This window comes from Schistocerca piceifrons, chromosome 1 (genome assembly GCF_021461385.2).
Source record: "Schistocerca piceifrons isolate TAMUIC-IGC-003096 chromosome 1, iqSchPice1.1, whole genome shotgun sequence".
Lineage (NCBI taxonomy): Eukaryota > Metazoa > Arthropoda > Insecta > Orthoptera > Acrididae > Schistocerca > Schistocerca piceifrons.
Window position 1 is genome coordinate 111,925,093 of NC_060138.1, and position 18,153 is coordinate 111,943,245.

Sequence of the window (18,153 nt, forward strand, 5' to 3'; positions counted from 1 at the left end):
AATTTTTTGTTTCTTCTCTTTGAACTTCAATTTCCTCTCCAAATTTCTCCTCAGTTTCCTTTAGTACTTGCTCAATGTCCAGATTGAATAGCATCAGTGACTGGCTATAACCATTCTCCAGTGGAATGAAAGAAGGGGAGTGTTCAATAGCTACTACACCACAAGACATCAGACAACAGGACACTTCTACACACACCTGCCGACCACAGATGATTATAGCCCACATGCTGGATGAGGCTCATGAACAAACTGTGTTCAATGTTGAGCTCCAACACCCTGTAGCCATCTCAAGTTGCCACACAGAGTTTCTTGCTGCTCACCTATCTGTCAAAACAAAGCAAACTAAATGAGGTGCCAATCAATGTAGCAGGTTAGGAAATCAGGGAAAACTTGAATCAGGATGGTCAGAATAAATTTTAGCTTCACCCTCCTGTATGCAAGTCAAATGCACTAACTACTGTTTCTCCTTGCTCAGTTACACTACCCTGTATGACTATTGGCAGCCTATATTGTGGCAACTTCCAATATTTTCACGGGTGCAGTGGAGTTACTCCTGGCATATTGATTTAGGGAGCCACTGGGAATGACTTCAAGTCATAGATGACAGTTCCCAAAATGTCAGAAACTTACACTAATAGCATCATTGATGGCTAACCCATCCAGATACTAGTCCATTCTATGGTGAAATTTTCTGTCAATTGGATGTTTATCATTGTTAGGTGAAGATTCAAAGACCATAATGTTGAAAGCTACAAATGAAAATTACCCCAAACCAAGAGGATCCTGTGTTGCGAGAATAACTATGCATGACAGTACACAGCCCTTTGAATTTGTAACTTTGCCATAATCTAAAATTAATGTTATTATTTGATGGCATGACAAACTGTTAGATTGTGGAATATTGGAGCTCAAGTTTGATGAAGATACTCCAACAAGTTCATGCAACATTGATTGCTCTGGAAGATTGCATGCCACTGAAGACACACCTATTCTTGCATCATCATTGAGGTGATTCTTGGCAATATTCCAATTTAATTGTGAAGCTCTAGTCAAGTGCAAAAAGCTACTCAATGTCACAAAAGAAATTTATGTGTCATTAAAAGTGGACAGGAGACCTCTGGTCACCAATTTGCTCGATTAGCTGCAGCTCATCCCTAAGGACATAAGTATAGGGACAGCCGAACCAGTCCAGGGATTTCACACCATCATTACTATGTACCAGATAAATCTACTAACTGACCACCAATACATCCTGGATTGACCAAGAAACAGCCTCACTGAGTGTTGGCAATTCTACCTCTTTTCAGGTGCATTCAAGTCCAGAGTAGAGACTAGGCAGGTCAGATGACAAAGAGTGAGATCCCATATCCACTTTGGGTGTCATCCCCCCAACCACTCAACACTCATATAGAATTTCTCCATTTGAATCGCAGATATTATAGAAATAAATAGAGAAGATGCTATGATGTGATGCCTTTCATCCATCAGAAAGTAATTCAGCCTCTCTGTATTTTTCATGAAGGAGAAAGATAGGACATGCCCCTCAGTATTGATTACATGTAGCTGAACAAAATCACCAAACAATTTGCACAAATTACCATGAGTTAAAGACATATGGATGGTGTGAAGGAAGATAATCATTTCTTCTCTTTGCATATGCAAACTGGCTAGTAGCACATTACGAATGACATAGCTGCCTGGGAAATAACAGTTATTTGATCCCAGGACCTACATGACAACATAAATGTGTCTGTTTTCTTGCAGATTACAGCATTTAAAGAAAATAAATTTATGAATGAAAAAGTAGTTTACTGGTCTTATTGTTGTAGTCATTGTGCTCTTCAGTTCAAAGACTGATTCAATGCAACTCTCCATACTACTCTATTCTATGCAAGCCTCTTCATCTCTGAGTAACTACTGCAACCTACATCCCTCTGAATCTGCTTAATATATCCATCTCTTGGTTTTCTTTCATGATTTTTACCTCCCCCCCCCCCCCCTCCCTCCACACCACCACTTCCTTCAAGTACCAAATTAGTGATCCCCCGATGTCCCAGAATGTGTCCTACCAACTGGTCCCTTCTTTTAGTCAGGTTGTATGACAAATTTCTCTTCTCCCCAGTTCTATTCAGTACCTCCTCATTAGCTATTTGATCTATGCATCTAATCTTTAGCATTCTTCTGTAGCACCACATTTTGAAAGCTTCTATTCTCTTCTTGTCTAAACTGTTCATCATCCATGTTTCACTTCCATACATGGCTACACTCCAAACAAATACTTTCAGAAGGGACTTCCTGGCACTTAAATCTATACTCAATATTAATAAATTTCTATTCTTCAGCAACTCTTTTCATGGCATCACCAGTCTACTTTCCTACTTTGACCATCATCAGTTATTTTGCTTCCCAAATAGCAAAATCCTTTTGCTGCTTTAAGTGTCTCATTTCCTGTCTAATCCCCTCAGCATCACCTGATTTAATTCGACTACATTCCATTACCCTTGTTTTGCTTTTGTTGATGTTCATCTCATATCCTTCTTTCAAGATACTGCCCATTTCGTTGAACAGAAAGGGCAGTATCTTGAAAGGAGGACTGTTCTTCCAAGTCCTTTGCTGTCTCTGACAGAATTACAATGTCATTGGTAAACCTTAAAGTTTTCATTTCTTCTCCAAATTTTTCTTTTGTTTCTTTTACTGTTTGCTCAATATACAGATTGAATAACATCTGGGATAGGCTACAATCCTGTCTCACTCCTATCTCAAGCACTGCTTCTCTTTCATACCCCTCGTCACTTATAACTGCCACCTACATTCTGTGCAAATTGTAAATAGCCTTATACTCCCTGTATTTTACCACTACCACCTTTAGAATTTGATGGACTGTATTTCAGTCAACATTGTCAATAGTTTTCTCTAAGTCTACAAATGCTGTAAATGTAGGTTTGCCTTTCCTTAATCTATCTTTTATGAGAAGTCGTAGGGACAGTACTGCCTTGTGGGTTCCTACATTTCTCCAGAATCCAGACTGATCTTCCATAAGGTCAGCTTCTACCAGTTCTTCCATTCTTTTGTAAAGGGTTCATGTTAGTATTTTTCAGCTGTGATTTATTAAACTGATAGTTTTCTAACTTTCACACCTGTCAGCACCTGCTTTCCTTGGAATTGGGATTATTATATTCTTCTAGACATCTGAGGGTATTTCACCTGTCTCATACATCTTGGTCACCAGATGGAAGAGTTTTGTCATAGCTGGCTCCCTCAAGGCTATCAGTAGCTCTAACAGAATGTTTTCTATTCTTAGAGCCTTGTTTAGACTTAAGTTTTTCAGTGCTTTAACAAATTCTTCACACAGGATCATACCTCACTTCTCATCTTCCTCTGTGTCCTCTTCCATTTCCATAACATTGTCCGCAAGTACATCTGCCTTGTATAGTGCCCCTATATACGTCTTCCCCCTTTTTGCTTTTTCTTCTTTGCTTAGGACTGGTTTTCCATCTGAGCTCTTGATATTCTTATAGGTGGTTCTTTTTTCTCCAAAGGTCTCTTTAGTTTTCCTGTGGACGGCATCTACCTTACCCCTAGTGATATATGCTTCTACATCCTTACATTTGTCCTCCAGCCATTTCAGCTTAGCCATTTTGCACTTCCTGTTGATCTCACTTTTAGATGTTTATATTCCCAACTGCCTGCATCATTTGTTGCATTTTTGTATTATCTATTTTCCTTGATTAAATTCACTATCTCGTGTGGTACCCAAGGATTTCTCCCAACCCTCATCATTTTACCTACTTGATCCTCAGCTGTCTTCACTATTTCGTCACTCAAAGCAACCTGTTCTTCTTCTATTGCATTCCTTTCCCCTGTTCTTGTCAACTGTTCCCTAGTGCTCTCTCTGAAACCCTCTACAACCTCTGGGTCTTTCAGTTGATCCTGGTCCATTTCCTAAAATTCCTGCCTTTTTGCAGTTTCTTCAGGTTTAATCTGCAGTTCATAACCAGTAAATTGTGGCCAGAGTCCACATCTGCCACTGAAAATGTCTTACAATTTAAAACCTGGTTCCTAAATCTCTGTCTTACCATTATAGAGTCAATCTGAAACCTTCCAGTGTCTCCAGGTCTCTTCCACATATATAACCTTCTCTCATTATTCTTAAATGATGTGTTAGCTATGATTAAATTATTCTCTGTGCAAAATTCTACCAGATGACTTTCTGTTTCATTCCATTCTCACAGTTCATATTCCCCTATTATGTTTCCTTCTGTTCCTTTTCCTACTATTGAACTCCAGTCCCTCATGACTATTAAATTTTTGGTTCCCTTAACCATCTGAATAATTTCTTTTATCTCATCATACATTTCCTCAGTCTCCTCCTTGTCTGAGGTTCTAGTTGCTTTTGGAAGAGGATAGTGTGGCAAGAGAAAAGGAATATACATCTACATCTATATTCTGCAAATCACTGTGAAGTGCATGACAGAGGGTAACTTCTCACTGTACTATTCACCATATACACTTTGGTGCCACATACATATAACAAGAATTTCTTTTAGTTGTGTGAGAGGTCTTTAGATAATATTGTGTTTGTTACAGTAGTCATTAAGGGCTTCGCGCATTCGCTTCTGGCGTATTGTGCAGCAGTCACTGTTTCTTTAGAAAAAACCCACAGAACCAGAGAGGGAATATTTGGTTACCTGACACCTCAGCACTCAATCCCACATAGCTATAAATGTACTTGTAGAGTTAACTAGAGTTTCATGGTAGTTTTAAGTAGTGTCATATTTGTTCTTCTTATTTACAGTGTACATCAGAAAATTTATTCCCTTAATTGGGAGTTTCAGACATACAAGGAGGAACACACAGAGAACCTTAATGATAGGTTTATTCTATTTCCCTAACTTCTTCACCAGTCATGAATATAAAGTCATTTCACTATTGTTACAAATTAGGCTTTTCTGGAACCATTCAGTAGCCCATAACTGGAAGAAAGATTGTCAATTTACTGGCTTAAAATACACAACTGGTACATCTTACTCAAATTTTTTATTCTTGTTGTTAATCCCTTCTTGTGTAGGAAATAATTTTTTCTTTGAAATTTCAGTTGTTTCGAAGCCAACCTCAATGGTGTCTGGTTTGCTCCGGGACAACCACGGCCATCTTACAGAGGCATTATCTGGCAGTACTGGCTTGGAGATCGCTCTCTAAGAAGAGTCACCATGATGATACGTCCACGTGATCCACCTCCCACAATTGGAGATTCTGAATTTGAAGAGCGGTCGTCTGATGATGTGCCTCCAATTGATATACCAGAGGACCCATAGTACTTCGGCTGTGACTAATAGTGAAAGTGTTGTAAGTTCCAGAACTAGTAAACAGAACATTTACTTTTGCCCTAATAGTTGCACATAATACAATGTACAGAGACATATGGAGATATGTGAGGACTCAAGAGTTTTCTAGTGACCACATTTTTTAATAAACACAAAAAGCAAAGAAAATAAATAAAATACTTTTACTATCATAGGTGAGAATTTTTCTTGTACATAAAGACTGTCTATCAGAAATATCACATACAAATTTGGTATTATATGTATTATTAAAACTAATTTAAAATCACACTAAAGCATTTATTTATATTTACTGTTATCAGAGACATCTTGAATACATACCATAGTTTATAGTCTGCTACAGGCTTTAATATTTCATGTATTTTGTATTAAATATTTTGTTCAATGGTACAAAGTTAATAAAAGAAACAATTTCATTTCAAGGTAACACTAAAATCACATCCAATTCCACTTACATCATTAGTATGTTAGAACAGTCACAATGGGGAGATTATCAGAAATAAAATGTAATTGTTGAACACACAAAATTATATGGCATCTGTGAGTTTAATTCGTATATATAAAGCAAGCTATTGGTCTTTCTCCCAAGCAAAGTGGTTAGCTTCTTTTTGTCACATTCTACATCTATATTCTGCAAACCCCTGTGAAGTGCATGGCAGAGGGTGATTCCATGAAAAACAAACACTACACTGATTCACATAGCATCGATTTTGCATGGCCTTTATCATGGTAGTTTGTCAGTATTATCTACCACACATTACTGAATTTCCATCACTTTACATAATGTGTAGATAAAATCCTTAATCAATTCATTAATCAAATGATTTTTCATGTACTTTTTCACTGAGTGCAAAATCAAAATGAAGAAATAAAAATGCTGAATAGTTTTTCACATGCAGCAGTTACATGATTATTGTATAATAGTTACAATTATATAGCTCCAAGAGGCTCTGTAATATATTTTAATATACAGCTTTGTAAATTAACAATATAGAGTGCTCCAAACATGCAAACTACATCATCTTATTACTTTTGTAATTAATTTATTTTTGTACTAGTGTTATAATGTGTAGAGATTGTTTTTTATCACAATAATAGCAATAATGTCAGTTTGCTAGCTAAAGATTCATTATTTTAAATTGACAGAGATGGTTTGGAATTTTTCACCTATTGAGATTACGTGAAATACTTGTAGTGGCAATATGTCAGTTTTAAATGTGTGACTAATAACATGTGGAAACCAGTACTCAATGTTTATTACTGGTTTACGGTTATATATTTTATATGTAGTACAAATAAACTTAATAATAAATGAAAGATGTACTCAGTATTATTTTGTTTCCATTACTGTAAAAGGTAACTTTTCACTCCACTTCCACTGTGCCTATTTTAGTCTCATTATAGCTTGATCTCACACAATATGCAGCTGCAGCCCATCATGATAATGGAAGATACTATTTTTCTGTATTTAGCTGATTTTAAAGGGAGCATTAAGAAACAAATGATTGAACCCAAGGAAAGGAATGCAACAGAAGACAAGTGAGTAGCTCCAAGTGACAGAATAATAAAGGCAGCAGAGAATCAGTTACATGATCCACTGTGTATCCTTGGATAACATAGGAGATATTGAATTTCATTGATTAAAGAAGAAAATTTAAATATGCAAAATGGAATGCAGGCATTTAAACAGCAAGACTGACAGAAAGTGCAATATGGCAAAGCAGGAATAGTTATAGGGGAAAACCAAATTATAGAAGCATGCATAACTACAGAAAAGATAGATGCTGCCTATAAGAAATTTAAAGAGAATTTGCATAAAAGAGAAGCACTTGTATATTAAGAGCTCAAATGACAAGCCAGTAGTAAGCAAAGAAGGGGAGGCTCAAAGGGGAAACAAGTACATCAAGATTACAAAGGAATAACACACAAAGACAAAATTATGCGACAGGAAGAGGAAGTAGAAGAAGATGAGATGTTACAAGAAATTTTGACTGAACACTGGAATACCTAAAACCTTGGTAGAGCACTTGCCCACGAAAGGCAAAGGTCCCGAGTTTGAGTCTCGGTTGGGCACACAGTTTTAATATGCCAGGAAGCTTCATATCAGCGCACACTCTGCTGCAGAGTGAAATCTTACTGGAATACCTAGTTTAAAACAACATTCCTTCAGAACTATTGAGATCATTGGGAGTATCAGCCATGACAAAACTATTCCATCTGGAATGACAGGTGAAGTAGATTCAGACTTCAAGAAGAATGCAATAATTATAAAGCAGGCAGTTGCTGGCAAGAGTAGATTTTACAGAGGCATTAGGCCAATGAGGCATGGCTGCAAAATATGAACAAAAGTTTTTTATAGAATAATGGGAAGACATATGGAAGCTGACCTTGAGAAAGATCTCTTTGGGTTCTGGAGAAGTGTTGGAACACACAATACTAATCTGAAGAAATACATTATATCATTAATAAATGTAGAGAAAGCTTTTCACTATGTTGGTTGGAACACGCTCTCTAAAATTCAGAAGGTAGCAGGAATAAAATACAGAGGGCATAAGTTTGTCAATAACTTGTACAGATATCAGACTGCAGTCATACGAATCAAAATCCAATAAAGGGAGACAGCGATCGAGAAGGGACTGGAACAGAATTGCAGTCTATCCCCCCTTTTTTCAATCTAGGCACTGAGTCAGCAGTAAAGGAAACCAAGGAGAAATTAGAAAAGGCAGAAGAAAAACATTAGGGTTTGATGATTACATTCTAATTATGTCAGGGATGGCAAAGGACTTAGTTGGTTGGTTGGTTGTTTTTGCGAAGGAGACCAGACAGCGAGGTCATCGGTCTCATTGGATTAGGGAAGGACAGGGAAGGAAGTCGGCCATGCCCTTTGAGAGGAACCATCCCGGCATTTGCCTGGAGCGATTTAGCGAAATCACGGAAAACCTAAATCAGGATGGCCGGACGCGGGATTGAACCGTCGTCCTCCCGAATGCGAGTCCAGTGTCTAACCACTGCGCCACCTCGCTCGGTAAAGAACTTAGGAGAACAGTTGAATAGACTGTGTCTTGGAAACATATTATAAATTAAAACAAGAGCATTGGAATGCAGTCTAAAGAAATCAGGTCAAACCAAGGGAATTTTACTATGAAATGATTAGTGGAGGAAATTTGCCATTTGAGCAACAAAATAACTGAGAGTATATAAAATGCAGACTAGTAACATCGAGAGAAGCTTTTCTCATAATGACAAATTTGTAAATATTGAATACAAATTTAAGTGTTAGGGAACTTTTCTGAAAGGATTTGTATGGTGTATAGTTTTGTACGAAAGTGAAATGAGTATTATAAACAGTTCAGACAAGAACAGGATAGAAATTTTGGGTTGGTGGTGCTGCAGAAGAGTGTTGAAAATTAGGTGAATAAACTGGATACACAATGAAGAAGTATCAAATCAAATTGCGGAAAAAAAAAGTTTGAGGACAGGAGACATTCTGAGGCATCAAAGAACTCTCAGTTTGGTTATTGAGGGATGTGCAGGAGTTGGGGGTGGGAGATTAAAACTACAGATGGAAACCAAGACTTGACAATAATAAGCAGGTTCCAATGTATGTAGATTGAAGTAGCTACACGGAAATGATGAGGCATATACAGGATAGACTTTTGTGAATAGCTGCATCAAAACAGTCTTAGGACTGTAGACCACAATGACTGCTACATTTGCCCCTGCACTTTAAGAAGACACAATGAGTACAGTGTTAGTACTGCTACCTCACTACACATTGTTGAGAAGATACATATTTTGATTATTTTGACTGTCTTTATTTACTTTTATTTCACTGAAATTTGTGTTTACAACTGATTATTTAACAACATATCATCATATATCTAGATCTACATCCATACTCTGCAGACTACTGTAAAGTGAATGGCAGAAGTTACTTTCCATAGTACTACATATTAATATTTCTCCCTGTTATGTTCATGTATGGAGTGCAGGAAGAATGATTACTTAAACACCTCTGCAAGAACATATTTTTCCTGTCTATAGAAGTCACCTACACAATTACCATCCAACATCACTGACATTCAACTGTTGCAGGATCTTAGAATATATTCTGCACTCAAAATGTACTGTAGTCTGAACTCAAACATTGGTTCTGAAAACATCGTTCATGCAAAACTCTTCTTATGTTACTTTCACAAAACGGCCTGAAGGCTGTAGATCAAGGCACCCAAGAAAGTGCATTATTCCCTGATTTCTGAAAAGCATTTGAATCAGTATGTACAACAATGGTTATTAACAAAAGTATGACCATGTGGTGTACCAAACAAAATTTGTGATTAGAATGAGTATTCCCTGTTCAGGAGGATGCAGTATGTAATCTTGGGTGGAAAATCATCAACAGATGTGGAAGTAGATAGTGGCCCATAGAAGTGTATTGGACTCCTAATTGTTCATGTTGTATGCTAATGACCTTGCAGGCAGAATTAATAGTAACCTCAACCTTTTCCAGATGACACATTATCTACAACAAAATACTGTCTGAATAAAAACTAGTACAAATGTTGAGTCAGATCTTGACAAGAGCTCAAAGTGTTGCAAAGATTGTCTTCATAGTAGTGAACTGAAGTATATTCCTGGATTTGTCACTTAAATGTGGTTCTTGAAACTTTGTAACTAAGCTTTTGCAAGAAGTTGGCATTTATCTTGAAGTTCAAGTTTCTTGGTATTTCCATAACTCTATCACAAGGATCAAACAAGCTATTACCATTTGTATATGTTCAGTATAATCTGTTAGTCATATTTTGTATGAGTGCCACAAAACTGAGCAATACTCTGGTATGGGTCACATGAGTGCTCTCAGGTGTAGACTGATCACATTTTAGCATTATCCTACCAATGAACCAAAGCCTACTACCTGCTTTAGCTATAACTGAGCCTATGTGATCATTCCACATCATACCCCACAAACTATTACACCTAATTATTAGTATGAGTTGACTAATTCCAGTTGTGGCTTACTGATATAGTAGTCATAGGAACTATTTTTCTGTGTTTTTTGAGGTGCAGTTTTATGCTTCTGTACATTTAACGCAAGCTGCTAATCTTTGCAACACTTTGAGATCTTATCAAGATCAGACTCAATATTTGTGCTAGTTTTTATTCAGATAGTGCTTTGTTGTACATAATGTATCATCTAGGAAAGGCTGAGGTTACTATAAATTATGTCAGCAAGGTCATTAGCATACAACATGAACAATAAATATCCCAATACACATACCTGGGCCACTATCTGCTTCCACACCTGTTGTTGATTTTCCTCCCAAGATAACATACTGTGTCCTCTTGAACAAGAAATCCTCATTCTAATCACAAATTTTGTTTGATACTCCACACGATCATATTTTTGTTAATAAGCATTGTGTATTACTGATTCAAATGCTTTTCAGAAATCAAGGAATATTGTATCTTCTTGGTTGCCTTGATCTACAACATCCAGAACATTAAGTGAAAAAAAAAAACAAAAAAAACACATAAGATGAGTTTTGGCTGAACAGTGTTTTCAGAATACATGTTTGAGTTCAGACCACAATACATGTGGCTGAGAATATGTTCTAAGAGTCTTCACCAGATGGATGTCAATGATGTTGATTGTTAGTTGTGTGGATCCCTTCTGTAGATAAGCAAGATCTGTTCTTTCTTCCAACTTTTGGCACAGTTTTTCATTTGATAGATCTGTGACATATTATGGTTAAAAGAAGGGTTAACCAATCTGCATTTCTGTGTATAACTGATAACTATATCATCTCTCCCTGGACCCATGATTTTCACTGTTTTCAGTGTTGTAAGCCGACACTGTAATTTCCTATTTAACACAGTAGTGTAGGAGATGAGAAAAACCTGCTCAGTGCAAAATTTGTGCATTTTGCACGTTTATTTAGATGTGTAAGCCAACTTGGGAGTCATTTTTTGTGTTGAAGTGAAATCTTGCGTGTCACAAATTCACTTTTAAATTCTGGATTTATATTTTATGTAAATCTTAATCCGATGTCTGTGACATTTCCCCTGTATCTTTCATTGATTGCATTCTAAAACTTTTGGCTGTGATACCTAGCTTATAAAATTATTTCTCTTTCATTCCAGTATAGATAATTATGAGACAAGTGCATCTAGTGCAATAGTTCCATTTTCTTCCTGCTCATTGACCTGTATGTTGTGAGTCAGTTTTTGGAACTTTATAGGAGATTCAGTTAACAAGAAAGTAAATTGAAGTTTCTGAACAGTTCATTCTGTCTGGTTCTCTCCAGTTCTACCATAGTAGGTAAGCTACAAGTCAGAGGCCAGCCAAAGCAAACAGAGTACATAGTCATTTGACACGAGATAAGCCAGCCAGCTGATATGGATTTAACTAACTAGTGTGCTCCAAATAAGTCTTAATGCATAAAAGTAAAAATGATCACAATTATTTTATAAAAAAGGTGAACACACTTAGTTAGTATGTGTTAAGGTATTCTTCACATACTTCATGGAGGATGATTTTGTTTGAGAATACTAATGTATTTGTAACCAAGAGATATACTATGTTTAGAGTTATGCAAGTGATGTGGCATAGTGATAAGTGCCAGACTTCGAATCCTAAGATCTGAGGGTCAATTCCCAGTTGATTCTGGCATTTTTTTCATGCCACTTATCACTAATTTCACTTCTGACAATGATGCCACATTTTACCATGGAATGGAGTCCATGTTAAATAGAGCAGATCAGTTCTACCATCAGAGAAAGGCAAGGGAGTTCTTCAGGAGAAGGACAGTCTTCCAGTCACACGTGTAGCATTGTTTTAAAAAGTGGAGAAATAAATAGTGATTTTTTCTGTTTAGGAAATAAAAATTACTTATAAGTCACTGCAAGCTTAATGTAAGTAATATAACATCTGTAACCAGAGCCAACTTTTTTTCTGTAATGCAATGAAAAATAAATATTTCATTGTACTTAACTTATTTTTCCTGCTCTGTGCATCAAAATTAGCAATATTCCCATTACATTAAATTCATTCATGACCTTCAAATTTTTCCACATCCTTCCAACTGTTTCATCCTCTTAGATAACGGAAACTTGCTTATATCCTACAAACCACAAATCCAATTTCATATATAGTTGACTATAATTGATTTTGAAGTTATATTCCCATGCACTGAGAAGATATCACAAGCCTTCAAATTTATTCTTCTCTCCATTTTAATCATTCTGAAGAACACATAAATATGATAATTTCTGAAGATTTTTGCAGTTAAATTTTATATCAAAATTTCTAACAAAAACAGAAAGCAGTCTGCTTAATTGCATTTCCTGTGTCTTCCTATCCAAACTCTGTGGAATTGCATGAAAGGTACAGCTGCAGAAAATACCATCTGTGACCAGTACTACGAGTGGTTCATTTGATAGCAATGCTCACAGACAGACAGTTGTGGCTTAATTTTACCAGTCAGCTATTGGACACCACAACAACAGCAACTATTATTTCAGGAGTGACTTACTAAGAGCCAGAATTGATTCCACAATGACAGAAATATTGTATCGTACTTTACTGAAGTTGTCTAGTGATATCTTTCAGGAACTTCTATTGTGATGTATTTTGCCCTTTCTAGTTACCAAATGAAGAAAAGGATGAATCACTAAAATTTACAGAGTATTCCCACAAGGCCAATGAAACTACTTTCATCCACAAGGATCTTAAAAGTACATGCCATATATTTGACACGATTGCTCAGGTAAAGAGTTGACACAAACAACCATATCAAAGCCCTCATGAAGTGATTCATCATTTACTCAAGTTCTTCACATTCAAGACAGAAGATAAAGTAATGAAGATTTCTGTTAGTCATCTTAAGCTGGCCTATTTCTACTAATTTACTCAATTATATTTAGATGTTGTAAGTGCGAATAGCAGTAATCAGTATGGTAATAAGTTTGTTTTTCCATGTTTCCATTTGCATCGGAGCACTTGAATCATTCCATACACACTTAAGTCTTTCAAGTAGAGATCTGGCTTTCCAGCTTCCTCTTCTGATTTCAAAACTTTTTCATTCTCTTTAAACCAGCTGCCCTTTCTTCATCAGTTATGATGTATTTTTTAAATGTTTTTGCAGTAACACGTGTGTACTTTCAAAAGGCAGGCCCCATCTGTTTAAGGCTAAACGAGCTACGCTCAGCCTCAGTTCTCTACGTGTACTGCCACAGTTTTTTGTGTACATAACTGGTTCCTGCTGAATGTTACTCAAATATTGTATTCAAGTTGTTAATGCTTCTATGGAATAAAGTTGTTTTTAGTCTTCTGCTCGTGTTGTACTTACACCTAATTGCAATATGATTCCAATGAGTATGGTCCTGTTCGCTACACAAATTTCTACTTTGATTGGTCCTCCATTTATCCTCACAATGGCTAATGGTGTTACAGAGGACATTTTATGACCATTAAGAATCATTTGGCATGGTGTTGCACCATCTATCTCAGGCGATGGACAATCAGTCTCAGGTACTTCAATCATTAGCTTCTATTTTGCCTAGTCAACATGCTCCTCAGTCTGTGTCACCTGCTGTTTTGCCCTCCGCAGCCCCCATGGTTTATCTGCCTCCCTTTTCTACGCATGATGAGGCTGCTGAGGAATGGGATCCATATGATAAATGTCTGCCATAACACTTTCAGGCTTTTGGGATTACTGATGCTGTTTTATGTCATGCCTTGTTCCTTTCATGGATATTGCCAAGAATGTAACAAGCCCTACGTTAAGTCGCCCCTTTGCAGGATCTGTCTACCTTAATGTTTGTCCAATGTGAACTTTCTTCACAATACTACTGTAAGTGCATCCATGTTATTGCATTCCAGGTTGAGTATTACCCCTGTGGGAAGAAACCACATCAGTCCTATCAAGCATGGGCAGCTTAACTCCATGGATTAAGTAATCATCATCATTTTATGACCCATGTACATAGAGACTCATATATTTAATATATTATTTTACTATTGGTTAGTTAATTAAAATTATTCCTTGTTTACTTATTATTATAAATAAATATTCTTTATGTGTGCTTTTATTTTACTTATTGGTTTAGTTATTGGTTTTAGCTGGTTTAGCTTAGTTCCTTATTTCCTTTTATCTTTACTCTCATGAAAACCTGGAAAATATAAATATTTCATTTTAAATACCACAGGAGAGCAAGATGTGTATTCCACAGTGGTGATCTCATTGAAATTCCTCGTCGTTGCTTGCTCCACCTGAAATCTCTAAAACCTTTACCAGCTACAGGGATCATTCAGCACAAATGTGTGCTATGTTGTTTGATGTGTCTGGACAATAGGTCCAACAATTTAGCAAATTAAAGTTTATTAATTCAGAGATAACCTCTTGATGAATTATCACCATCAAAAATGCAGGTTCACACTATCATTCCAAACTTCACCTCCGAGCAATCTATGTTTTCTAATATCTGTACCATGATAATTAATTAATTTTGGTATGGACATATACACACCTTGAATGCTTGATGTTAGTTATTGGTTTTTATTTTGTGCAAAAAACTATTTGAACATTTACAATATACCGCAATGGCACCTCACAACAATACAACCTCTCTCCTCCTCTCACACATCTGATCTCTCCATTTCCTTCACAAAGAGTCCCTAAAACAAAATCTTTGGTTTGGTAAGACACAGATATGCATTTGTAGCACATAACGTCCTAGTCTCACAGTTGGTATGTGCCGTTCACCACAGTATCAATTCGTCACACCCTAATTAGAGTTTTTCATACATTGTTACACCATATTCCCCCTCTTGGTTGTGAATTTTCTTTCTTTAGACAATTTGAAGTCAAATTTACAATAAAAAATGACTACTGTTTTAATACAATATTACTGAGTGGAATATGCTTGTGGCAGTTGACAACTTTTGCCGCTTATGTAATCTGTGTAGCTTTCATAATCACTCGCTACTGATCATGAGGTTAAATAATTTGACATTAACCATTTAAGTAACTCTGCAAATGGCTAATGTGGCCATGAGGTTCTGATCAGAACAGTTTTCCCATTTGGGTGAGTGTTCCTAAGGGAAACCATGGAAAACCTGGAACAAGGCTAAGTTAACCTTATGTTTCACCAAGTAATTTACAAAAGTTATTTAAAATTTTAACTGACAGATCTTAAAGTGTCTTTATATAATGTGCTCTTGCATTGGTGGAGTCAGGTATAAACAAATGTGAAGATCTATTGGTAGCAACATCAGCATGACGTCTCATGGAAGGTGCAGGACAGATGTGGGGAGAGACAGAGGGTGACCCTCTTGCTACTGTATGTGTGATGGTAGTGATGTTTAGGAGTAGGGTTGGTCCTCAGGTACAAGAAAGGCTGGATCAGACCCTCATATCATCATTAAGTGATGTGTGAACATGTAACATACCCCAGAACAAGTACCAATGCTAATCATTACTGATGGAAAAGCACTCTAAGAGAACAGGTTAGTACATATACTTCTCATTCTCATGCTACTGGTCTGTATTCAGAGATTTGGAAGAATTAGTACACAACTTTATTACTCAGAGTTCAGGTAATCTTTCATTACATTTACCAATTTTTGTCTTTATATAGTCACTTATGAATATCAGAGTACCATATCAACACACTCACCTTGTTGATGGTAAACTCTGGTGATAATTCCCTTTGGTGTTTTCACATACTATTTTAATGAAGCATAATAATTGTTATAATATATGCCGCATTTGAGTATATCTTTGCTCTTTAGCACACAGATAACCAACCACTCTTGCATCCCTGGGGCCATGAAGTGGTTTACACTCATGACTTGATGGCCGATGGTCACATTGGCTTTGCCTATACTCATGGAGGACATATAGCTCAGAATTCCTTGCCTGATGGCTGCAGTGTTTTCACTGCAGAGCTGGCGGACATATTTCGTGCTCTTGAGCTCATCCGCTCATTACCAGGCAAGTAATTTCTCCTGTGTACTGACTCCTTGAGCGGCCTACAAGCTATCGACCAGTGCTACCCTCATCATCCTTTGGTAGCGACCATCCAGGAGTCCATCTATGCCCTGGAATGGTCCAGTCATTCAGTGGTGTTTGTCTGGACCCTAGGTCATGTCAGAATCCCAGGTAACGAACGTGCCGACACTGGCTGAACAGGCTATGTGGAAACTGCTTCTGGTGATGGGCATCTCTGAACCTGACCTGCATTCTGACTTATGCCACAGGGTTTTTCAGCTTTGGGAGATGGAATGGCATAACAGTACACACAACAAACTGCGTGTCACTAAGGAGACTATGAATGTGTGGAAGTCTTCCATGCGGGCCTCTCGAAGGAAATCAGTTGTCCTCTGCTAGCTCCGCATTGGCCACGCTTGGGCAATGCTTGGTTACCTCCTGCACCGTGAAGATCCACTTCAGTGTCAGTGAGGCACCCGGTTGACATTGGCCCATCTTCTCATGCACTGTCCCACATTGAGTGCCCAGCAATGGAAACTTGGGTTACCAGACTCGTTGCCGCCAATTTTATCTGACAACACCTCATTGGCTGATTCGGTTTTACATTGTATTCATGAGTGTGGTTTTTATCATTTTATCTAAGTTTTAGCGCATGTCCTTTGTCCCTCTGTGTCCTCCACCCTAGTGCTTCTAGGGTGGAGGTTTTAATGTGTTTCAGAGTGGCTGTCTTCTTTTTATTTTCACAGTCAGCCAGCCATGGTCATCTGCTTTGTTATTTTACTCTCTTCATCCCGTTTCTAGCATTTCTGTGGTTTTCTTGTCCCCCTTTTGTCCATTTGCACCTTTGTTGCCCTTTATCATTCTTGTGATTTTTCCTTTCATTCTGTTGTGTTGTCAGTCTCATTTGTTTTACTCTCACACTTGTGGCATTGTTTTATTCAGAACAAGGGACTGATGACCTCATAGTTTGGTCCCTTCCCCCTCCTCCCCCCCCCCCCCCCCCCTTTATTCAAACCAACTAATCTTACATCTCTTCACTAGTTCCTTTTTATGACACTGCACCAGCATGTGTTCATAACCTATTTCGCACCTAGTAACACACAACACGTCCTTGGAAGTTCATTTTTGTTCACAGTATACATCACTGACCCACACTTCTGTCAGTCTTCAAAACTGATTCTAACTTTTACAGAATTTGATTAAAAATTTATTTACCGTTGCCAAATCTACATAAATTCAGCCCAGTCAGTTCTGTTAATTTTATATCATAACTGTTACTTTAAATATTGACAATTTAATTTCAAACACCCCACAAACATCACACATATCTCGCTCAACCTGTTCCAGCATTGTCCTTCCTAGTATCCTTGTTTGTAACCTGTCTCAACCAAATTTCATAAAAACTCCATCAAGTGAACTGACTTTTGTCTTTAAAATATTTATTCCTCTGTAGTCATATGCTGTTTCCTTGAATATATGTAGTCACATGCTCTTGACTTGAATATTCCCATGTACCTAATATTAACATTTTTATAAAAAACTGGAACAGATATCCACTAATAACTATAGTTTTAACTGAAATTAAGAAACATCGTAAATAACTTTTCCTTAATAAACTAAAAATCATGTTGCTGAAACAAAACATATATATTTGCATATTCACTGTGAATCATCTCTTATGCATTTCTATTGAATCATCATATGCTTATCTGAAACTATAAAAAAAACTGCTTGTATTATTCTTAGTTTAAATTATTTTCTTTCTCAAATCATGATAGGGACAAAACCCATTTACATTTGTTGTTTCAGGCTGTCCTAAT

At 37.0% G+C, this 18,153-nt stretch overlaps 1 protein-coding gene across 1 annotated transcript in view; it reads left to right on the plus strand.

Moving 5' to 3' along the window:
• The window catches only part of LOC124785008, a 960,541-nt gene extending 953,928 nt beyond the window's left edge, over positions 1-6,613 (plus strand). Inside the window, exon 14 of the mRNA XM_047254148.1 lies at positions 5,096-6,613. Within this exon, the coding sequence (XP_047110104.1) occupies positions 5,096-5,315 (220 nt within the window). The 3' untranslated portion in view covers positions 5,316-6,613. The remainder of the gene's footprint in view (positions 1-5,095) is intronic.
• The last annotated feature ends 11,540 nt before the right edge of the window (positions 6,614-18,153 follow it).